The sequence below is a fragment of the Dendrobates tinctorius genome, unplaced genomic scaffold (assembly GCF_039654945.1).
Source record: "Dendrobates tinctorius isolate UK_male_01 unplaced genomic scaffold, ASM3965494v1 ptg000038l, whole genome shotgun sequence".
Lineage (NCBI taxonomy): Eukaryota > Metazoa > Chordata > Amphibia > Anura > Dendrobatidae > Dendrobates > Dendrobates tinctorius.
In genome coordinates, this window is record NW_027361706.1 from 30,439,020 (window position 1) to 30,464,227 (window position 25,208).

General features: G+C 41.1%; 2 protein-coding genes across 3 annotated transcripts in view; both read left to right on the forward strand.

Moving 5' to 3' along the window:
* The window catches only part of RAC2 (Rac family small GTPase 2), a 152,500-nt gene extending 139,927 nt beyond the window's left edge, over positions 1–12,573 (forward strand). Inside the window, exon 7 of the mRNA XM_073574341.1 lies at positions 12,257–12,573. The gene's annotated coding sequence lies outside the window, so the exon portion shown is untranslated. The remainder of the gene's footprint in view (positions 1–12,256) is intronic.
* Positions 12,574–13,029: 456 nt separating this feature from the next.
* Positions 13,030–24,502, forward strand: SSTR3 (somatostatin receptor 3). 2 transcript variants are annotated; one of them, XM_073574343.1, is made up of 3 exons: positions 13,030–13,526; positions 14,160–14,249; positions 21,986–24,502. In XM_073574343.1, exon 3 carries the CDS (start codon positions 22,486–22,488, stop codon positions 23,695–23,697), a length of 1,212 nt encoding a protein of 403 aa, XP_073430444.1. In that variant the 5' UTR covers positions 13,030–13,526; positions 14,160–14,249; positions 21,986–22,485; the 3' UTR covers positions 23,698–24,502. The 2 variants fall into 2 exon arrangements, with proteins under 2 accessions (XP_073430444.1, XP_073430443.1); XM_073574342.1 differs by lacking the exon at positions 14,160–14,249 and having other exon boundaries at positions 13,036–13,526.
* The last annotated feature ends 706 nt before the right edge of the window (positions 24,503–25,208 follow it).

Genomic DNA, 25,208 nt, shown 5'->3' on the forward strand with positions numbered 1-25,208 from the left:
CTCTTAGTTTTTTTAGGACGGTGGCCCGTCGTCTTCCTGCTGTCCTCGCTTGAGCCTGAGGACTGGCTAGACCCTGGGGACCGCCTTGAGCCTCTGGACCGCCTTGAGCCTCTGGACCGCCTTGAGCCTCTGGAACGCCTGGAGGCTGTGGACTGGCTGGAGCTGGGGGACCGCCTGGCGCTTGTGGACCGCCTGCCAGGATCTTGTTCCAGCTGTGGCATGCTGGTGGTGGTGGATGTCCTGGCAGGGGCCGTAAATATTGAATGCGGGTCCCCCAGCTGATGCTGCTCCGAGGTGGTGGTGGTGGTGGTGGTGGTGGCGGGCCATGCAGGCGTGGTGGCTGTGGCGGTCCATACCGGGGTGGTCCTCCCGCTGGTGGTGGTGGTGGCGGCGCTACAGGCAGGGGTGGTGACGACGGGCCATCCAGTGGTGGTGGCGGCAGCAGTGGTGGGCCAGGCAGGAGCAGCGCTTGGCATGGTGTTGGCGGGTAAGTGTCCAGCTGCACTCGGACTTGTGGCGGTATATTGGTGTCCGGCGAGGCTTGGAAGTGTGGTGGCTGTGCAGTGATATGCAGCAGAAGTAGGTAATGCTGTAAAACGAGTCAGTGGTGGCACCGGTGGAAATGCCACCACTGACTGCTGCATAATCCTACTCTGCTGCATAGCCTGCATAAAAGCATTGTTGCAGGCCTGCATGACAGTCAACTGGAGGTCAGGGGTAAGGTGTTCCGCCGTGTCCCGAGCTATTTGGGTGTAAAAATGATGCGCTGGTCTGGCGAGGTCGACTTCCAGGCGCTCAAGGCGACCCTCGATAGACTTGTAGCGTTGGTCCAAAAGGAGGAAACCACTCTCAAGTCTATCGGAGAGTGCCTTGAGGCTACTCTGAAAGACCGAGCTCAATTCAACGAACTCGGGCATGAGAGGCCTGTCCAAGGTCCTCTGCCGCTGCTGGCGGGAAGTGCCCGCAAAACCAGTGGCAGAGACCTGGGACAGGGGAACACCTGAGCGACCAGCTTCCTGGTCTCCAGATGACTGTGGTGCAGACCTGCAAGGTGCTTCCTCGCTGATGGATGGCTGGGAGGGGTCCGGGGCAGCTTGATGAAGGACCGCTTCGGGACCAGGTTGCAGGGTGCTGCTCCAGGTGCTGTGAAAAGAAAAGAAAGAAATTACTACCATAAATTAACAATCGCCAACTCCTGTGGAATAGAAAAGCACAGAATAAAACACAATACAACTAGAAAATACTTACGTTCGGGAGGCAAGGACCGGTCTTAAAAATGCCAAGGCACGATGGTATCGGTACTTCGTGCCGGTCCTTGCCGCAGCACCACTGCGAACCTTATTCTCCTGACGGATATCCCTGTTGAAGCGGTCCTTCATCGAGCGCCAACGGGTTCTGACTTTGTTCACTGTGATGGAAAAAAAAAAAAAAAAAAAAAAGTAAGACTATGCACTGGAGGCTGTGATCATCCAACTGTGTGTGATGATAGAAACTCCATGGAGTTAATAGCATCACACACAGTTGGGTGATCCCGGCCAAGATCACTGCTGCATCACACTGCATTTAAATACTTACGAAAATCCTTGCGGACCCGGGGAGAGGCGTTGTCCCAGCCATCCATCAGCGATGCGGCCACCTCGTTCCAGAGCCGCCGGATCACCACGTTGTCCGAGTGCAGTTGGTGACGGGTGTCCCACAACGGGACTAGACGGATGAGCTCGTCGTTGTCCAGGGCGAGGTCCTCCTCCCGCTGTGGAGCCTAGAAAAGAAAGACAAACATTAATCTTTGAAAGATTTTAAAATAAAAAATATCTAAAACTAGCTGAAGAGCCCGGCGCTGCCCGGGCATAGTAACTACTGTGGTTAGTTATAGAAATTTAAAATTATCCTCCATCCCATAGTCCCGTGCCCATATTCCATCATACATATCCTCCATCCCATAGTCCTGTGCCCATATACCCATCATACATATTCGCCATCTCATATGCCTGTGCCCATATACCCATCATACATATTCGCCATCCCATAGTCCCGTGCCCATATACCATCATACATATCCTCCATCCCATGCCCATATACCCATCATATATATCCTCCATCCCATAGTCCCGTGCCCATATACCCAAACAAACAAACATGAAAATAAATGCAAAAAAAGCAACAAACATCGAAAAAAACAACCATGAAAATTTAAAAAAAAAAAAAAAAAAATACCAAAAAAAAAAAAAAATAAATAAACCAGACTAGAAAATAAGTAAAAAAAAAAAAAAAAACAGTCCGTCTGTACTTACATCACGTCTACCCGCCCGCACTTGGCCTTGCTGCTCCTGCCGTTCCTCCGGTGGTGGTGGCGTGATGGAGGATGAGGTCTGAAAATTAAACAGAAAAAATTAATCACATGTGTTTATTTTTTCAAATCCATACGGAAGCATAGTACTCACTTCTTCTGCCTCTTGCCCTGTCCCGGGGACATATTCTTCACCAGATGAAGACATGCTGCAATAAAAAAAAAAAGAGACATAAGTACATAGAAATGTATTGAAATTTCAGCCAGACATTAGGTTTTTCATACTTACATTGGTGCAGCTTGTGCTGTGTGTCCACTAGTGAGCAATCCTTAAAGTATTGTGGAATCCCAGTGCCCACACCATTTTATCACCTTGGTTTTTTTTTTTTTTTTTACTGTCTAGACCAAATTTCAGTCATCTTTATTTAAAAAACGCATGCGCATAAAAACGCAAGCGTGCGCAAGACCATGCGCAAGTATTGCGCTCCCTTAGGCTCCAATGTGGTGTTTTTGCGCATTCCGTGTGCATTCCGTGCGCATGCGTTGTTTTAACGAGACAGGGCGGAACCAAAAATGCAACATGTTGCGTCTGACGCGCCTGGCGCGAAAGACAAAAAAACGCATGCGCACGAAAGCGCAAATATGCGCAAAACCATGCGCACATCATGTAAAATATAGGTGCGCAGTGCGCATGCGCACTGGTGCGCCCGATGCGCTGCGCACAAAAGCGCTAATGTGAAACCAGCCTTAAATAAGCTCTGGAGGCAGATTCTTAGGGAGATCTATGCCCAGCCCATAGATCTTAACAGCTCATATACATATTAGGAAAAACGTGGATTTCTCCTGAATAAGGCATCGGATCACAGATATCAAGATATCATTTTATTCACATTTCTACGACCTGGATGTCCATATAGATATCTGACGGGGGTTGATCTTACTGACAGATTCTCTTTAATAAAAAGGAGTTATTAGAGGACCATGATGAGTCATATTTTTTAGAGTATCCTTTATCAGCTACCCAGATTCCCAGTGTAAATGTTACCCTGAGGTGTGAGCAACATTGTGGCTGCAGACCATTAGAAAAGAATTTTGCATTCAGGTAGAATGACACATGAAAGGTGAGTGTGACATTGAACAGAGAGAAGCTGTTACCTGGTTACTGATTAATTTAAAGCTGATATACGAAGCCATGTTTTCTGTTGTGTGAATATGTATTCATTGTTGTGTGTGTGCAGTTGTACGCTTCTGTCTGTGGTCAGGTATGTGCAGTATGCGTGCCTGCGTCTATATGAGCTGTGATATAGACATTTGCCTTTACTGTCAATCACTGTCAATGAGGTTAAATCATTTTTTATTAAACAGAATTTATAAAGCTATTTACATAGCTATTATATTATATACTGTTATATTTTTTTAATTTAGTGTATACCCTGTTGTGTTCTGCAGAATCCCTGCAATCATGTCCCTACACCTAGATCACGCCACATAAATAAATATTCATATGCATAGACTGTCCAGATGATTAAAGTATAGAGATATGTTCACACACAGTGGTTTTGCTCCATTTTTTTACTGCAGTTTTTCATCTATTTTGCTGCCTTTTTTCGCAGCATTTTCGTGGCGTTTTTCATAGTGTCGTTTAGACGCGAATTACAATATATGTGTAATAACGTTAATTTTATTAGTCGAAAAATGGTTAAAAAAAAAAAACGCGAAAGCGCAAAGAAAATACAGCTGTGTTTTTTGTAACATTTTTCTCGTCATCATTGCTTTCTGCAGTTGAAGAAAACGTTGCAAACATGCTGAAAGAACTGGAGTGGTGCAGATTTAATCCCCCCAAAAAGCTGCAGTTCTCCAATTCACTTGGGGAAAAAAAGAAGCCAAGCGTGTGCATGAGACTTCTGAAATCTCATCTCTTTTGCTGGTACAGTAATGGGCGGAAAATTATGCAGAATTAAAGGCAGCATGTGGACATAGCCTAGGCTGCCCCAACAAATAGTGCTGCACAACATCCAGATAAATAGCATATACCGTACTTTACTTTAAATCTGCATGAATATTAGGCCAAAATTTTTCTCCCAAAGCTGCAGCTATGGATAAAATGCAGAATCACTGACTCGCTGAAATACCTGGTTCAGTATGCGCCTTAGGCCTCTTTCACACGTCCATATATTTCTGGTACAGAAAAAAACGGTACCAGAGATATCCATGTCTGTGTGTCCATGTGTGAACTACGTGTGCAATGAGATTACAAGAAGGCACTGCGTCGAAACGTGCGTTGGGGTGGGTGGAGCCACGGCTGCATAAGGTAAACCCTTTTTGGCTACTTGTAGTTTACTTTACATACTTGTCTTGCCTAGCTATTGTTGGGGAGTTTTACTCTGTTGGGTCTTCCCATTGAAATCTCATTGCTGGCTTACTTAAATAATATTATATTCTTACTTTTGGTATAGGTCCTTTTTTTTCAGCACAATGCACTTGCACTGTCTATGGCGGACTTTTTTTTTATAATTACAGATTTCCCTTATTTGGTTTGCCTTATCTCCCTTTTACCGTGGCTCCTCTTGGTTGGTATTTTGATACTTTTGCTTGAGCTGTGCTTTTTCTTTTTTTTAATTATGAATATAGTTAATGTAGGAGGGGCTATCTGTGGTTAAGCCAGGGAGCATCTGGCATTTTAGTCAGTTGGGCTTAGTAGTCCTGACAGGGCAGGTAACCCTGTAACATTGAAGGATACGAGCCCAGCCGTTCATGGCCTGAGGGCAACTGATGACAGCAGTGTAGAACATTGCAGTACAGAGCACTACACTACAGATGGTAGTGAGGCAGATGGCAGTGGTACAGCAGTACAGATTGCTCATTATGAGGCAGCTTGTTACGTGGGCAGACGCCCTTTTGTCTGGAGTGAAATAGACAGTGGAACTCCAAAAGGTGGTGAAGCTGGACATAGAGGATGCTGTGATGCTGAACGGGATGGGACGTCCCGGGAATGTTCTGGAAGATGACAGTGGGAAAATAGGGAAAGAGAAGAAGACAGATTGTGTGTTACCTGATGTGCACGCTGTAGTCGTACTGGACGGACTGAGAACACAAATAAGTAAACTTCCTTGTTCAAAGTTGGAATTCAATTGTGTCTCTGTTTTTGCCAAAAGAGTAGAGAAAGATGCGCTGTCACCTGTAGAAAGCCTTAAGGGTGAGAAGAATGGAGCTACAGGTATGCTAACAGAAAGCTGTCATGTCTATGTGAGAGGAGGCCAGGACACCGTTGCCCCGGAGTCCTCGGCCACGACTACGGTCCTGGACGACCGTTATACTTCCTCCCCCACTACTCCCGTCATTGCCCTTTCCACCACCTCCATCATTGCTTCCTCCCCCACCACCCCATCATTGCCCTTTTACCACCTCCATCATTGCCTTCTCCCCCACCACCCCATCATTGCCCTTTCCACAACCTCCATTATTGTTTCCTCCTCAACCATACCATTATTGTCCTTTCCATCATCACCATCATTGCCTTCTCTCCACACAAACAGATGCACAGCACCTCTCACCTCTCCGCATGTTCCCAGCCCTCTCTGCACACACACATATACCAGTCACAGACACACACGGCACCACTCACCTCTCCACACGTATCCTGGCAGCCGCAGCACCTTTGTCGCCGGCAGCATTCTCTTTGGCACAGATGCACGCTGAATGCTGATGTCATCCAGCCACACCCTCGTGACACTAATATTGGGGGGAGTGTTTTATGCCTGCACGCGAGCCCACCGGAGGATTCACCTGCTCTCCTGTGGGCTTGTCTGAGTTTGCTAGTGATAATTTATATGATAGGAATACCCCTTTAAATATGAAGTATACTGTAGAGAATATTACAGTCACAGTATATTAATTTTCATATTTGCGTATACCTGCTTTAATCCTTGTAAGATTACCTAGAAAAGACCACTAATTAGATGCTGTAGTCTTGGATTACAGCGCTGCTCCCACAATATTCTGGAGATGCAAGTATTATAGTTAAAGGTCTTGCCATAAATTAGCATTTGGCGTGCAAACATGCATAAAAAGATGTATGTGTTTTCTATGTTACTGAAACCCAAGGACAAGTGCCAGGCTTTTGCATTTTTTTTCTAAAGGTATAGATGAATAAAGGCATAAGTTGGGATCATAATAGAGAATATGCCAGTGTTTGGGGGACGATGTTCCGTTCTGTATATATGTCTTGTTTTATTCATTCACACAGCAGGGAAATGAGCAGCAAAACAATTTAGGGCTCACACACAAAACCTTATTACAGCCCCTGTGAGTGTAAAGGGCAATGCAGCAATTATTCAATGTGTGAGGCCTTACTGAACCTGTCTTTCCTTTACAGAACTGTATGTACAGAGACATACAAAGGGTTTTTTTCTTACAGATTTTGTATCAAAAGTTTGCAGAATTGTTGTGCTTTATATAAGGAATAATGTCAATATTACTAAGGAGTTGTATGGCTTCCATACCCAGAGTCATGTGCATTGACATTTACAGGGGTTGTCTGGTCTTAAGCTACAAGTCTGCAGTCACTCTGTAAGGTGCCCGGGGCGGTAACCGTGGGGGAGCAACTGCTCCATAACGCCCTGGCGCTTTACAATCAAATCGTGTCCCAGTCCATATGTGTTGAGCAGTGTAAGATGCGTTACACTCGCAGGTCAGAGGCCTTCCCTGTCTCCACGTCCACTTTTCCAGGAACAGTCGCACACACATCAGGGGACACTCGGTTCATTTTAACAAGTTTAACTTTTCCGCTCAGCTCAAGTACATCAGTCTTTAACATGCAGTATCGGGCACAACACCCTCCACCACTTGCCTCGTTCACACAGTACATTTCCATCATTTTCTTACCTTCAGCTCGGACTATCCCTACTTTGTCAGATCCTGTTAGCTCTAGGGATTCCTCACCCGCATCGCAGTATACCCGAGATCCATACGTTTCCTTCACATGGTTCAACGTCCATCTAGCTCTGCATGGAAGTGGTTAAGATACTCTCCATAGCACCTCTAAAAGGCTATAGGCTCCGGACATTGCAGGAACGTCCACAGGGAGTTTTATAGTACCTTATACCACCAGAACATTTTGTCCACACCATGCTTCCAGCCCACTGCGCCAAGAACTTCACCTTGCCTCCAAAGAACACTTTCACTAATTTACTGAACCAGGAAGTCATTACCTTTTCTATTTGCTCTAGCCACCTCCCAATCTGGGCTAGTTCCAAACATTAACTGTATCTTGCCCTACTGTATCAACAGTCACTATCTATCTCTATCCTAAGCACTAAAATATATCCTATACTTTCAAAACACCTAAGCTGATTGCATGTTACTCAAACTTATCAATGACCTTCAGCTCAATCTCGAGCCACAACGACTTGATGGATGAACCCTTTGTAGGAAGAATGATCGTGTGCAAGCCTAGATAGGTCCACCAGGGTCTTCTTATCTTTACATTATTCACATAGTAGCATCGGTACTTACAGCACTATGCATTAGCTACATTACATTACTGAAAACTACATGACACAGTACACACTTCTGATGGCCCAATACAAAGTAGTAAAACCGCACAACACTATTCTTATATTTCAACAATGTTTTCAGGGGTAGAGACGGGGCAGTCCACATCCTTACAACTGTATGTGACAGCAGAAATGTGAATCATCACATTGCAAACACTGTGAGGATTCTTCGGTGTCAGGAAATGCAAGTCTTTAACCACAAGTATGCTAATTTGCATGCATGCGGTCATGTGCTGACTAAGATGGTTATGGCCTCGCTCAATACAAGTGCATTGAGTGAAGCCGGAAAGAGTCTAGTTGGGATATGATCTAGCATAGCCTATAGAATATATTGTACGAAATGTATTAAGTTAAAGGAATAACTAAACTTTCATTTTTTATCATTTTGTCCAGCATGGAGAGTTATGAAACTTTGCAAATGACATTATTTGGTGATTTGTCTTTATTCCTCTAAAAAATGCTGTAAGTGGCTTCTAATCCCCTGCTTTCCCAAGTTTATTTGCATGTCTTCAGCTGCATTGATATCTGAACATACTTTTTTGGAGTACAGATGATGGCAGTGGAGGGTCAACAGTTGTTTCCTCCTCTGAGTGTTGTGCTTATCAGAACAACCTGCTGCAGCAGCTTATCTCCACAATTAGCAGATACAGAGGTTGAGCTGACCATTTCACTGCAATCATCTGTACTCCAAATTACTAAATTTTAATATCAATCAAAGCCTAAGATAAAAACAAAATAAGCAAATAAAAATAGCAATAGTGCATGAAATTAATATAGGGTACTTAGCATAATTTTGATTAAAAAAAGTAAAAGCCATTTCACCACGTCAAGGTGACCCTATTCAGGATGGTCCTAACCTCTAGTATTAAAACCTTACCATATGTCAAATGACATAGTGTGAATTATGGCGTAGAAGGGCCTGGACGTGGCTAATGGACACTTAGCCATAACAATGTGTTGTGAGTTCATTTTCCCCTTCAACGTCGATGTCTGATGAACTCCTTCTTCTGGTGAAGGAAGGTAGTGAGGCTGATTACCAAACACCTGGTCAGGTAGATGATGACTGGGTAACAGGAACTTCTGACTGGATATAAGGGAGCCGACGCCCTTCTGAGTCGCTGGTGATTTCTCTGCTGGATTCTTGGAGACCAGTCTGATTCTTGCTTCCCAAAGATAAGTTTTTGCTCTGCTATTGAACTTATTAGTTTTGTTTTGTTTACCTTGTTTTTTTGGAGTTCAGCCATCCCCGGTCGGGGGTGTGCTGAGTTCCATTTTTGTCTCTGATCAGTTTTTCTCTTTGCTCTGTCTTCAGAATATACCTGAGTGCTGATATAGTCATTTTGAAGTCCTAGCGACTTCAGGGCCTGTTTTTCCTATCAGACGGTTGGGACATTTTTTGGTAGGGTTTTTTACGGATTGCAGACAGCAGCTTTTCTATCCTGTCCTTTTTAGTTAGCTTGGGCCCCATGGTTTGCTCAGCCTATCTTTCTATCTGTGTTGGTGTTTTCATCTTGCTTCACCGTCATTATATGTTGGGGGCTGCCTATTGCTTTGGGGTCTGCTCTGGGGCAGTTTAGATTTCCCCTTTCTTTCTTTAGGCCTATTTGGTTCTCCGGCTGTGATCGAGGGGTCTAGGGCATCGTAGGAACCCCCCATGGCTACTGTTGGTTGTTGTGGATGGGATCAGGGGTCTTCAATCCGATAGCTACCAACCTCTCCGGTTTTCTGGACTTGGCTTGTATTTTTGTTTTTTCCTCCTTCGGTGACTCATTCATAACATCAATGCAGCTATAGACTAGCAACTAGACTGGGGAAAAAGCAAAGGTTTAGAAGCTGCTTACATGCTATTTTTCTTTGTAGGAAGAAAAATCCCCTAATTAAGTGACTTGCAAAAGTTTCATAAATTTTCATGCTGATCAAAATTATTAAAAAAGTAAACATAAAACTTTAATTACGCTTAACTTGCCCAGTCTCATGCAAATTCTAATGCTATTGGGGAATGAGTGAATGGAGCCTTTTTAAGAATCGGATTTCAGTTGACTTCCCAACAGCAGTCAGTCGAGATTTGGACATATTATTTCAATAGGGAAGGGACAGACTGAATCCAAGACACCTGTACAGTAATTTATCTTTGATTGGAGAAGTACAAATTCAGATTTCTGAGAATGAACTGACAACCCACCGAGATTTCCTACACATCCCACCAAAACCAGCGATATTCAGGAATCTATGCTATGGCATTTACAACATACACAATGGCAGCTCCAACGGCTTATATAAAAAAATGACTTATCTTAATATTTATAGTAAGAAAGTGAAAAAATTGGAAGAACTGTTATGTTTCATTATCCCCTAAAATATAGTAAGTTTGAAAGAGATGTATTATAAAGGTAAAGTATATATTGTGCTCCATCTAATGAGAAGGGGTGTTATTTTCCATGGATAATCTCCATTTCACACAATATCTATGTATAGAACTATGAATATAGCTCTGTATAATGTGGCTGGAAAAAAAAATAGCACATTATAGCTATGATAAATTTGACAACGGTCATAATTTGGGAATTTACCTTGGCCCTAAGCGTGGCGGTGTTAAGTGCCATCATAGCCATTTATGTCTCTTTTTAAGCTCCCCTGCAGGAGAAAATACATGGCAGCCTATTACATAAGAAACACGTGCTGTGAATGGATGTGTCGGGTGCCCCAGAGGAAGAACTGCTGTTGGTAGTACCTCTACATCCAGGCTAATAGATGGTGATGATAATATTTTTTTACATGGCACCTATCTATTCAGTAGGTCTTTACAATCATAGAAAACATACACGGTACAAACAAAATCAGACATTACAGACTAACAAACTTAAAATAACAGGATTGTCCACAAGAGCTTACAATCTATGAGGAAGCAGTGAAAGTTTTCATTCTGTTCCTTCTTCTATCAAAGGTACAGAAAAAGTTGCATAAATCAATCATCTAGCCAAAGCCTGTGAATGGTCAGATATTAAGTGCATATGAGTGCATGAAGTATTGTGTACTGAATTGAAGGGGTCCAATTTGGGGCAATAATGCAAAAGGAAGGGTGGTAAGGGTTAGATTAAGGAGGGTTAATTCGCTGCCTAAAAGATGTGGTCTTAAAGCATGACTAAAACTATGGATGCTTGGAATTAGTCTAACTGCCTGTGTAGCACATTTTAGAAAACTAGTGCAACATAAGTAAAGTCTTGGAGACAGGATTTGGAGGTCCGGATTATGGAAGATGTTCATCTAAGAATTATTAGACAATATTGAGCAAAGATAAGGTGGTAAACAAAGACGAGGAATAATTGTACATGTTTTTTGTTGTGTACAACCTTTTTCATATGTAAAGCACCATGGAATAAATGGCTCTGAAATAATAAGTAATAATAATAATCATAATAATAAAGAGAAGAAAAGCGGTGTAGCACTGTGGAGAGCATTATGGGTGAGAATGATATGTTTACAAATCTTGAAAAAGTAAAAAGAGAGTGATATGTTTATAATGTATTTTATAGCGGAAAGGATACAAGTGCAATGACTGGCACAGAGTGGAGGCATCAGTGTAGAGGCTGAACAGAAAGAAGAGCTCAGCTGCTGTATTCAGAATAGATTTGAAATAGAATGCATGGCATGTATAAGACTGACTAATAATGATTTAAGGTATTCAAGGCATTAGAAATCAAAGCAATAACTGTATTTTTCCTCACATTCAGTCTCTATGTGCATTCAAAGTGAATCGATATTAAAAGCAAATTATAGATCTGAATCGAACATAACCTGAAAGCAGTAACCACGCTGCCTGTGAGTTATGATTCTAACCTGTATTAATTAGGAATTAAATATTAGAGCATTTGCTAAGGAATTGGATCCATTGCTAGCATCTGTATTCATTGCAAGCAACGTGGAGGAACTGCAAAACTTTAATTATGTTTTTATTATAATCGTGCCCTGCAGTACAGACCTCAGTCCTGCAGGACATCAGTGTAATCCCAGCTCCTTGTCATTGTGTCTATCAATGTGCTGCTGATAAAAGGCTGTCCCTAATGCTGCCATCGTCTGTAGACGTTGAATAGCATTGCGCCTATCATGTCTAAAAGTGCGATGAAGTGAAGTCTCCATTCTTAAACCTAACCATTTCTAATATATCGTGCTATTCAGACGAATGACAGGTTCCTATCTATGGGCAGTTGCTGTACAAAAAAAACTCCAAGATTTCCCTGTGAGCTTCTCTTATTATTCAGATATGCGAGCACACGCTATCAAAATGCTAATTATTATGAATGGCTGTCACCGGCATCGTTTCTCGCCTGACATAAGGTGAAGAGGGCACGGTGTATCCTGCTCGTCTTGTTCCAGCCACGCTGTTTCTCATTGTCTTTTCTTTTGTCTTGCACAGGATGCAGAAGAGGATTCCCCGGTATGTCTGAGAAGACAATGACGTAACCCTTACGCCAAACGCTTGTGTTTGCTCCTTCTTTATTTCGCCTACGACCCCCTGATGCTGTTTTTGCTGCTGCCCAACACATCGTTCCATATAATTAATTGCTCTCCCATCCATCTTTTCCCGATTAGTCAAGAATACATCTAATTAACATGTCTTATTGGTTTTGCATTATATATATATATACTCCTGTACATGAGACGTTATTGATGAAATACTTTGTTTGACTTTTGACGGTTGCAAGTAATAAAGTCCGCCTACGTAATTCCGAACCAATGCCTGTTATGTCATCTGCCGGACCGTGCGATGAGTAGGCAGTAATATATGTGACGATATGTCTGCAGTCCATGGAGACGTCTGATGCGTTCATGTATAACATGGGTGCCTTGTGGTATGCGAGTGCCGCGCTCGAGGGTTAACAGAGGAGAAGGGAATGAATGGGGTACGACGGATGCATGCGGAAAAGATGAATGAGGCAGAGAGAGGGGATAACGAGTGCGAGGAATGACGCAGTAAAGGGGGGGAGGTCACTGTACGAATCTCATTAACCCATTGTTTGCCACTCCGAAAAAAAGAGGGGGGATTTAATATTGTACGTGTAGAAAATGTCTAGCACTTAAAGGGTGGCAGACATGGGGGTCTTGTATTTAGATTTATTTATATAGTCTGCATGAACGCTTGCAAATTTTGCAAGAAAAATGACAATGTTCAGCATCATCGGGAAACGAACGGGGTTAATGTTTCATTTTTTCTTTCTCTCTCCTTCTTTCTTCATTATTTCTGTGCAGCGTCTTTATTTCCTTTTTCATTTCTCACTCTTTCTTTCTGTCCATCCCTCTCTCTCCCCTTATGTATTTATAGCTCTCTCTCTCTCCCTCCCTCACTCCCACTCACTTCCCCCCCTCTCCACCTTCTCAGCCCCTGATTGGTTTGCAACCTGTGTGCCACTGACAGACAAATTCTTGATACGGGAGAGATAGAGAGACAGAGGGATAGGGGAACGGAACAGGTTAAAAGAGAGGAGATAGGGGGGAAAAAAGAAGAAAAAAAAAAGAGTACAAATTCGGAACGGAGAAAAAAAGAGACAGCAGAACCTGAGTTCCGCACTTGAACCTGTGAGACCGACCCATCCAAGTCACCCTGAGACTGCGAGCGGCACCTACATCTACTCTACCTGCTTGTATGTAGGTGCCATGCAGCTGCAAGGACCAGAGTGCTAGAACAGGTAGGTCCCTACGAAGCAGACATTGACCTGCACTGAGACATGTACCTGTCTGCCAAAAAACACCTGCAAGTGCATGCCAAATAATGATATAAAGAACTCTATTCTTTCTATATCTGCAGACAATGAGTGATACAGATACCATTCCTTTTTTTTCCACCATGCATCTGCATTGACAAGTCCTGTTAGCTATCTATCCATTTCTGTTTCCCTTTTGCAACTTGTATAATTGCGTATCGTTATTTTCCACAACAGATCGTGTCGCACTCTCTACTTAATTGCAGTATATTTGAGTCACAATTGTGCAGAAATGACTTTACCCCTTGTAGTACACCCGTGTCGTACACCGTCCATAATAACTGCGCATAGGTTTATCTCTGTATCATGAAGTTGTACATGAACCTCTTTAAATTACTACTTTTGTCTCGGTGGATCGTTATGTGTTACTTTGTTCCTTCGCGTGTATTGCTCAGTGTGTCTGCGTCATCGAGTAATTCTCTTAGTCACTGTCCATGATTTTTTTTCTTTACGGTATATAAATAGAGTTTCTTTTTGTGCCTTTTCTTTTTTTTCAGTGCATTTTATTGTTTCACTTATGTCACTTTATATGTCCACATTCTCTGCCTTGTACAATAGATTTTCCAAGTCTACAAGAGTTAACACAAGTAAGGAAGTTAATTATCGGTGTCCGGGCACACAGTGGCACAGAACATAGGACGCAGCAATGTATGTGAACTTACTGATAAAGAATAAAAAAAAAAAAGAGTAACAATATTTACCCTCACGACATTACAACACATCAGTATTAGTTAAGTCCTCTGCTTTGAAAAATAGATTTTGTAGCCAAAACTGTAAAAAATGAAAATAAACTCAAATTAGGATTAGTCACAAAGAATGAAAAATTTTATGACTGCGCTTTTTAAAGTTTTAGCACCTAAGAAGGTATCATTTTCGTAACAAAGAGGGATTATCGTAAGAAAAAAGTTTATGTAGAGTAAAAGTCCTACATTCCAGTACCAGTGGGCTGAATAATCTGTATTATTGGATGCTCAAAGAAAAGAATAGGAAATTTGTAGTCATGGGAAATTCCACATTATATTAGATTATCAGATGCCAGATAAGAGGGATTTCATTGTTTTAGCTGTAGTATTAGGGCGCAGTTAAACGGATGTATAAATCGGAATGAGACTGCAACGCTGTGCGCCGACAGGTCGGCGGCTCTCCCAACCTCAGCCTGGCAGCTGCATAGGAGTACATGAAGATGTTGGAAGAGCCGCCAGCCAGACCTGGCATTGTGGTCTGATCTTGCTCCGATTTATATGGCCATCAGACTACGTCCCTAGACTTAGAGTTTGAGTAGTTCACATGGTATTCTGAGAATATCTACCCTCTTTTGACATATTATAAAAGTTAAAAAAGACTTACCTCAAACCTTTTTTTTTATCAACCCCAAATTAAAACCTCGAGGGAAATAGGGAATATGTTCTACGGAGATATTAGGGAATGATTTCCCTACTCGTTTTGGCTTAATTTGATTCCAGCTTTGATCTTAAAAAGCATACGGACCATATTTCCCATATGTGCTATACCAGGGGCCTAATGGTGAACATTACAGCTGAAAGCACAGGCAACCAAATTGATTTGGGAACAGTTGGCAGTCATATGCTCCATAATAGCTTTTGCTCTAGAACATTACTCGTTCTTTTTAATTATTTACCGATGAAATTGATGATGCCTTCATTCAACTACTAACTTCATCTCTATGGCAACCAACATCACACAAGAGGAAAGTCATATTTGAGATTGTTTGGCCCATTTTGCTGACAAATGGCATTTAGTGAAAGGGCAGCTTACTTTGTGTTAATGCTTTCTTGCCATGTTAGAATAAAAACTTTCACCCACTCTAAACATATGTCATGGATGACTTCAAGTCCTTAACTGGACTCACAATTAAAATTTCTGTTTTGGGGGTTTTTCTGAAATGTAAACTACACACCTGAACTAGAAATCCAAAGACGGGTAACATAAGACCCCTATTCACATTAGATTAAGGTTGGCCAAACTCACAGCTCTCAACAGAAATGGTCAAATATCTACATGTACTGGGGCTCCCAACGTTCCCAGGATAGATGGTATAAAGGGAGAGAAGGAATAGATATGTTTAATTGCCTGATCCTTTTGTCATCCCTAAAGATATACCAACACCAGAGATAAGATATCTGACTAAAATTAAAGCCCACCCCATACACATTAGACTAACATCAGCCAAACATGCGATATTGATATAACGGGATTAGCCAACAGTCTAACGTGCATGGTGGAACACAAAGATGATTGTGAGGAGCGTTATGGATCTGGCAAGTCCAAATTTGCACAGGCGATTCTTTTGTCCTCCTGAAAATAAGTCAGACTTATCTGTTGGCAGCTCCAACACAGGAACTATCAAGCAGCGGAACGAGCGCTGCTGTGTATGGGAGAGCCAACCAATGTGGCTGCCAGACAAACCATTGTTCTACCGACAGCCATCTAATGAGTATGGCAAGTTTTACCCTTCTGTTCCAATACGCATGTTGGTTCATTATACGTACAGAAGGCGTCAAAGGATCTCGGTGATTCTGAGACTGTTTTTTCGTGACATATTGTACTTCATGATAGTGGTAAAATTTCTTCAGTGGGACTTGCATTTATTTGTAAAAAAAACGGAAATTTGGTGAAAATGTCACAATTTTCAAACTATGAATTTTCATGCCCTTAAGTCGCAGAGATATGTCACGCAAAATAAATATATAAATAACATTCCCCACATGTCTACTTTACATCAGCACAATTAAGGGTTAAAAGTTGACAAGTAATTTTTCATTTTTCCAACTAAATTTGCAAATCATTTTTTTAGGAACCACATCACATTTGAAGTCACTTTGAGGGGTCTACTGTATATGACACAAAATACCAAAAAGTGACACCATTCTAAAATCTTCACCCCTCAATGTGCTCATAACCACATTCAAGAAGTTTATCAACCCTTCAGGTGCTTCACAGGAATTAAAAAAAAAAAATAACATTTAACTTTTTTCACAAAAAAATTTACTTAGAATCAAATTTCTTTTATTTTGACGGGGGAAACAGGAAAAATGGACCCCAAAATCTGTTGTATAATTTATCCTGAGCATGCTGATACCTCATATGAGGGTGAAAACCTCTGTTTGGGCACACTGCAGAGCTCAAAAGGAAATTTGCTGGAGCAATTGGCAGACACAATGTCGCGTTTGGAGATCCCCTGATGTGCTTAAACAGTGAAAATCTCCCACAAGGTACACCATTTTGGAAACTAAACCCCTCATGGAACTGATCTAGATGTGTGGTGAGCACACTGAACCCTCAGGTGCTTGACAGAATTGTATAATGTTGAGTCATAAAAATGTAAAAAAAATCTAATTTTCCCCACAAATATGCTTTCAGCACAAAATGTTGCATTTTCTTAAGGGTAACAGGAAAATTTTACCATTCAATTTGTTGTGCAATTTCTCCTGAGTACACCAATACCCCATATGAGGGAGAAAACCACTGTTTGGGCACAAGGGAAAGCTTGGAAGGGAAGGAGCGCCATTTCACTTTTTGAATGTAAAATTTCCTAGAATCATTAGCGGTCGTCATGTCCCATTCGGAGAACCCCTGATGTGCCTAAACCCTCCACAAGTGACCCCATTTTGGACAATAAACCCCTCAAGGAATGTATTTTGATGCAGTGGTAAGCACCTTGATCTCCCAGGTGCTTCACAGTTTATAATATTGGGCAGTGGAAATAATAAAATCACATTTTCCTCACAAAAATGTTATTTTAGCCCCAAGATTTTAATTTTTCTTATAGCTAATAGGACTTTTTTTTACAAAAAGCTGAGGTCCATTTTTTCCTTAGTGCGCCAATACCCTACATGTAATCGGAAAATATTTTTAAGGCACAGCGCAAAACTCAGAAGGCAAAGAGCACCAAATTGTTCTGTTATGATTTGCAGGTGCCATGACCCACTGAGAGAGACCATGAGGTGCCAGAGCAGCAGAACCCCCCCCCCATAAGTGACCCCATTTTACAAACTACACCTCTTAATGAATTCATCTAGAGGTGCAGTTCAGATTTTACATTTTCATACAATAAGTGGGTAGGGAAAAATGGCACCAAAATTTGTCCCACAATTTCTACTGAATGTGGCAATACCCCATATGTGAATGTACAGTACTACTAAGCCATATGGAGAGACTCGGTAGGCATGGAGGGCTACTTGCCTCCTGGAGCGCAGATTTTCCTAGAAGAGTTTGCAGACACCATATACAGAGCCCCTAATTGCTATAAGAGCAAAATCCCCCTCAAGTGACTCCATTTTCCCTTTGGGAATCTATCTACAGGTGTAGTACTGATTTTGACTCCATGGGTATTTTCCCAAAACAAGCAGCAATGAATGTTGCCGAAAGAAAATTGCAAACTGCCGTTGTAGTAACCAGTATGCTGCAGTCACCAGCACCTTATACTCAGCCTGTGTTTCTGGAGGCATGCAACCATTAAGTTAGGTGGCCTCATCGCTTATGCCAAATGTGGACACTATACGTGGTTTAGGTATACTGTGGGGTTCAGAAGGGAGGCGGGCATTTGGATTTGGGAGCACAGAATTTGCTGAATTTCTTTTGGCTGGTGAGGAGCCATTTTACTTTTCAAGAGCCTTTGTACTACCAGTATTGTGGAAGTCCCATAGATTTCCATTAATAGATGACAGACCTGAGTGAGGGCATTCTTTTTTGTGGATTGAGTTGAAGCTTTTATTGGGAGAATTCTACCTAACGTTTGGGATCACATTTATCTGGCGCACTACATTGAGCACTTTGGGGTTTCCATCTAAATCTCTGAGTGATGAGAATCAGATGAAACCCCAGAGGGATCCATTCACTTTAATGAGGCAGCAGAGTTACTTTAGACTCCATCTGGCCTTTGTTTAGCAGTGTCCTTCTTTTCAGAAGTGCACAAAACTGTTGCCGACAGCAATTTTATGCAATCGTAGAAAGATGGACACCACTCGATCACAGGTCAGACAGCATCCACAGTGCCTCTATCTGCTTCATTATAGGGAATCTTCTGCCAGAGGTTTTGTGTGAATCGAATATTTCAGAAATTTACGCGGAAACCTCGGTGTAAGCGCTCAACGCAGAGCGCAGGATAAGTGTGTGCCAAGCCTTACTGCGATCTTTGATAGGCAGAATGAAAAAACAGTAGGTGAAGAATTGGTTTTATTTATTTTTTACGCCATTCCTCGTGCAGTATAAGTGATGAGGTGACTTTTTTCTTCAGGCTGTGCGATTACAACAATGCCAGATTTACAGTATGTCCGGAAAGTATTCAAACCCCTTTACATTTTTCACTCTTTGTTTCATTGCAGCCATTTGGTAAATTTAAAAAAGTTCATTTTTTATCATTAATGTACACTCTGCACCCCATCTTGACTGAAAAAAAACAGAAATGTAGATATTTTTCAAAATTTGTTAAAAAAAAGAAAAACTGAAATATCACATAGTCATAAGTATTCAGATCCATTGCTCAGACACTCATATTTAAGTTAGATGCTGTCCATTTCCTTGTAATCCTCCTCGACATGGTTTTACTCCTTCATTGGAGTTCAGCTGTGTTTAATTAAACTGATAGGACTTGATTTGTAAAGGCACACACCTGTTTATATAAGACCTCACAGCTCACAGTGCATGTCAGACCAAATGAGAATCATGAGGTCAAAAGAACTGGCCAAGGAGCTCAGAGACAGAATTGTGGCAAAGCATAGATCTGGCCAAGGTTACAAAAGAATTTCTGCAATACTCAATGTTCCTAAGAGCACAGTGGCCTCCATAATCCTTAAATGGAAGAAGTTTGGGGCCACCAGAAGTCTTCCTAGACCTGGCCATCCAGCCAAACTGAGCAATCATGGGAGAAGAGCCTTGGTGAGTGAGGTAAAGAAGAACCCCAAGATCACTGTGGCTGAGTTCCACAGATGCAGTAGGGAGATGGGAGAAAGTTCCACAAAATGAACTATCACTGCATCACTGCAGCCCTCCACCAGTCGGGCCTTATGTCAGAGTGGCCCGACAGAATCTTCTCCTCAGAGCAAGACATATGAAAACCCACATAGAGTTTGCCAAAAAACATATGAAAGACTCACAGTCTATAAGAAATAATATTCTCTGGTCTGATGAGACGAAGATCAAACTTTTTGGTGATAATTCTAAGCGATATGTGTGGAGAAAACCAGGCACTGCTCATCAATTGCCCAATACAATCCCAACAGTGAAACTTGGTGGTGGCAGCATCATGCTATGGGGGTGTTTTTCAGCTGCAGGGACAGGATGACTGGTTGCAATTGAAGGAAACATGAATGCGGCCAAGTACAGTGAGAACCTAGATTAAAACCTCTTCCAGAGTGCTCTGGACCTCAGACTTGGCCAAAGGTCCATCTTCCAACAATACAATGACCCTAAGCACACAGCTAAAATAACAATGGAGTGGCTTTAGAACAACTCTGTGACCATTCTTGACTGGCCCAGCCAAAGCCCTGACCTAAATCCAATTGAGTATCTCTGGAGAGACCTGAAAATGGCAGTCCACCAATGGTCACCGTCCAACCTGACGGAACTGGAGAGTATCTGCAAGGAAGAATGGTAGAGGATCCCCAAATCCAGGTGTGAAAAACTTGTTGCATTATTCCCAAAAAAGACTCATGGCTGTACTAGCTCAAAAGGGTGCTTCTACTCAATACTGAGCAAAGCGTCTGAATACTTATGACCATGTGATACTTCAGTTTTTCATTTTTAATAAATTTGCACATTTTTTTTCAGTCAAGATGGTGTGCAGAGTGTAGTAATTATTGAGAAAAAAATGAACTTTTTTGAATTTACCAAATGGCTGCAATGAAACAAAGAGTGAAAAATTTAAAGAGGTCATAATACTTTAGGTACCAACTGTTTTTATATTTGGCTGCTGTCTCACACTAAAATATGCCTTTTATTGAAAAAAATAGTTTTTGCATTACCACATTTTTAGAGCTATAATTTTTCCATATTTTGGCCTACAGAGTCATGTTATGGCTTGGAGCTGTATGGCGACTCGTTTTTTTGCAGAACAAGATGATGTTTTTTAGCGGTATCATGTTTATTTATATCCGTCTTTTTGATTGCGTTTTATTCCACTTTTTGCTCAGCGGTATGATGATAAAGCATTGTTTTTTGCCATGTTCTTTATTTTGCTATGGTGTTCACTAAATGGGTTAACTAGGTTGGGTCGTTGCGGGTGCGGAGATACCAAATATGTGCACTTTTATTGTTTTGGTTTTTTTCATTCACATATTTAGTTGTAGATACAATATCTTTTGATTTTTTTATAATTTTTGATTTTTAAAAAATATTTTTACAATTATTTAAAAGTGTTTTTTTTTTACTTTTTTTAAAAACTTTTTTTTACTTAGTTCCACTATGGGACAATCATTTTTTGCAGGCTGATCGCTTCTACAGTATGGAGATGAGGCATCATCTCCATGCTGCATAAACTGTCAGCTGTGCACTGACAGAGAAACTTGCACATCATGCACTGGGCATCATCAGCAAGTCTGCTGATCAGCAAGTCTGTCATGAATACATCGGGTCACCATGTCAACAATCATGACTCAGAGTCATGTCGCGGGGTCTCCAATCCAAAGGCAGAGTGGCTGTCAGCCCTGTGCCAGCTTACGGAATGCTATGATCGTGTTCTATCACAGCATTTTGGGGGATAAAATGCCGGGAGCGGTCTGTGACTACTTCTGGCACTTAGTGCCGGGTGTCAGCTGTCAGAATCGGCTGACACCAGGCGGTGATCGGCCGCACACACCCCCGTTTGCGCAAGTGATCGCTCAGACGTAATAATCCATCCATGGTCAAATAGACCCTGGGTACATGGACGCAGTACTACATCTGAGAAAGGCTTTAAACATTTTATGGAAACACAATTTCATCAAGTTTAACCTATATCCTAATGTGTTGAACTAGAGGAGGTCAAAATCTCCATGGGGTAGATACTAATTGCCCAAAAATAATTCCTCCCTGGCTCCACATCAGACTAGTTCCCTGGATCAATGTCCTGTTAAAAGTGTCTAGTACCCCAAACCTGTAATATTATATTTTTCAAGAAAGGCTTCCAAGCTTTCCTTGTGCCACATGTGCTAATTAAACCCCAAAAATAATCTTATTCTTAGGTTCACATTCACTTGGAGCTTGTCGTGACTGCATGTCAACATGTGAATACCATTATGGAATGAGGAACCATATTTTATAAGATTTTTTTTATTATAGTATATATAATTTTCACAGACATGTACCAAATTATTAGTAAGGAATAGAAACTTTGAGAAGTATTTTTATAATGAATAATTCAATCTTTTATCTTTTTTCTTTGGCAGAACCTAGATTTGCCAATGAAAGACTTTGAGCCTGGCAAAGAGAAAACTATTGAAACCTGATCAGCAAGAAGTAAAATATTCCATTGATGCCAAACACAACACATGATGATCTTCAAAAAGGAAACAACTCCTATAGCAATTTTGTTTATTAATAAATTTGTTGAAAATCTAACCATAAAGTGATCACGTCACCAAATGCCTCTAAGCAAGCTGAGTAACCAGTATACCCCTAATAAAAACACAACATATATAATCCCAACCAAAGAGACACAAACATCTTCATATAAAAGGGAAGAAAATAAATAAGACACCTACAAGAAGCTTTTTCTAATTTTACCATATTTTACTTAAAGCAAGAATTTTCCTGTTTCTTAAAATATGAAGTGGCAGCTGGCATCAACATATGTAAATGTCTCTCAGAAGTTCGAGGAGATATTAAAGTACTCATAAGGTGTTAAGAAGATATTTTAGAAGAACCATGTTCTGATCTCCCTGTAAGGATGACTCCAACTTCTCCCACAAGCTTCTTTCCAAGTTCTTATGTTGACATTAACACAACATTTTATGTCAATGTCTCTTCCACACCAAATGTGGCTGCTCCTGGGTTACTTATCCCATTAGTCTACCTAGTGGTATGTGCAGTAGGGTTGTGGGGTAACACCTTAGTCATATACCTGGCATGGAGAAGTCCAGCTGGACAGAACTCAGTGACAGCACTTTATATTTTAAATTTGGCCTTGGCTGATGATCTTTTTATGCTGGGCCTACCTTTTTTGGCTGCCCAAAGTGCCCTGTCCTACTGGCCCTTTGGCTCACCAGTCTGTACAATAGTAATGACTCTGGATGCTGTCAACCAGTTTACAAGTATTTTCTGCTTAACAGTGCTCAGCATGGACAGATACCTAGCTGTCGTTCGTCCTATACAATCAGCAAGGTGGAGAAGACCCAAAGTTGCAAAATTTATCAATTTCACAGTATGGATTCTCTCTTTTTTGGTTGTTCTTCCAGTAGTTTTTTTTGCTGGAGTTCCAAAGGATTCTGGTATGTGTCATATTGCTTGGCCTGAGCCGCAACAAGCATGGAGGACTGGTTTTATCTTATACACTGCTGCGCTGGGATTTTTCTGCCCATTGCTTGTTATTTGTATCTGTCACATACTAATTGTGGCCCAGCTAAGATCATCTGGCAACCGAGTTAGAGTAGCTCCAGCACGACGTCAGGGACCTGAACGTAAAGTCACCAAGATGGTTGCCCTTACGGTAACTGCCTTCATACTATGTTGGCTACCATTTTATGCTTTGAACATCATCAATCTCCTCTGGCCCCTGCCTGCAGGTCCGAGACTGTATGGACTATACTCCTTTGTTGTAGCTCTTTCATATGCCAACAGCTGTCTGAATCCCATTATTTATGCCCTACTTGCTCGTCCATTCCAGCGTGGATTGCGACGTGTCCTCTGCAGGACTTCCGTGAGGGTTGCAGATGCAGTTCTGAATGGAGGAGAAACCAGAGCACAAGGGGAGGTGAGTAGAGTTACTGGCATTTCGGATGAAAGGAAAAGTCCAAAAGTGTCTGGAATGGGTGAAAATGGGAAGATAGCTGCAATTGAAGAACCTCTTCAGCAAGAAGTTGGTCCTTCTTCACAAAATGCTTTACCGGAAGAACTAGGTGTATCCGAAAAGGAAAACATGCTAGGCATCAGTTATTTGTAAAAGTCAACCAATATGTCTTAAAAACTGCATTTACAAATATATATATATTCTCTCTCCCTCAAATATGACATGGCCTAATTCACCGATTACAATTACTTGGGACGTTGTCTTTTTGGAAAAGTTAATTTTAAAGCAGAACTTCTGAAAGAACATTTATAATTAGAACTCAGTAATTGTATCAGGAAAATTTGGAAAATCCAATTTGGGATTAATTTTTCTGAAAGTTTATTTTTAAATTCCGGACTGCATTTTGCAAACCATCTTGAAATAAAATCCCTTTTTTTATCTTATTCTTAAGCATTTGACAGAACATTCAAGTATTTGAACTGAAAAGGATGAAAGGGATCGAGTAAATTACAAAACGAGAAGATTAAGCTTTCAAATTTCTTAGGGCAAATAAATTCTCTAAAGAGCTTTAGATTGTTACCTCTGCAGGTCGGAGATGTAAAGAGCCAAAGAACTTCCACATACAATGCTGTACTATTGTATTATTCTTATCTACAACAAACATTTGTACTTGGACAGAATAACTACCGAGATCAATGTTGCCAAAACATGACTTTTTTTCTGTATTTTATGCTGCATTTATAACGTTAATGAGTAAAAAAAATAATAATAATATATGCTATGGAAGGTGTCAGACAAAAAGCCTGTTAATAAGCTTAAAACTTAAATTCCATCCATTATATTCTTTTATCCTGTGTTTTTTCCAATTGTAATTTCACACTGATTGCCGGTAGAATGTTTCACTGTAAAAACCAGAAAGTTGTAATTAATTAAAAAGTATGTTGAGCTTTTTCATGAATGCATTTTTCTCACATTGATGGACAAGGGGTTTGGAAAGATTGACAACTATTTCGTTCTCATAAAAAAAAAGATTCTACTCCAATTTTTATTCACCATCGAACATGGAGTTGAAATCTATGAACCAGCAGCAAAAAAAGGATAGAATTTCTGTGGTGCAAAAATGTAATCTGTCAAAATAAGGACCTGACATTTCCCTTTGGCCTTGAGCAGCCAGTATTTTTCTTGTGCCTGGAAAGGTAAATATCAATTTTAAAGCCCAGATAAATAGTTTATTGTGTTCAACTTCTAATCAGTTTTCACTAATTAGAATACATATTATAAAAAAAAAGCTAAAGAAAGTTTGTTAAATACTCCAGCTTGTGCACATCTTTTTAAATGCATCCATACATCGAGTACATAAATATAGACATAAGCAAAATGAAGGACAGAAGCAAAAGCAGAAATGAAGGGTAAAGGGAAAACAGTAGGGAAGATAAAAATGTTGGTTGTGGAATTTAATTTGTGGAATCTCCTTTGATATTCTGTATCAGGGTGAAGAGGGATTTCAAAGCTCAGAGAGGAAAAAATACTATACCAGAGGCGAACGTATCATTGGTGCCATCTGCGCAGCCACACCGGCTCAAGTTGTTAGGAGACACTCTTCTACCTCTAAAGCAGCAAGCAGCTTCAGTTACAGATGCATTACTGGACAGCCAAGGGCCCAT

What these genes read in the sequence shown, in the direction of transcription:
- SSTR3 (XM_073574343.1), top strand. Translation starts at nt 22,486, where the DNA reads ATGACTCCAACTTCTCCCACAAGCTTCTTTCCAAGTTCTTATGTTGAC.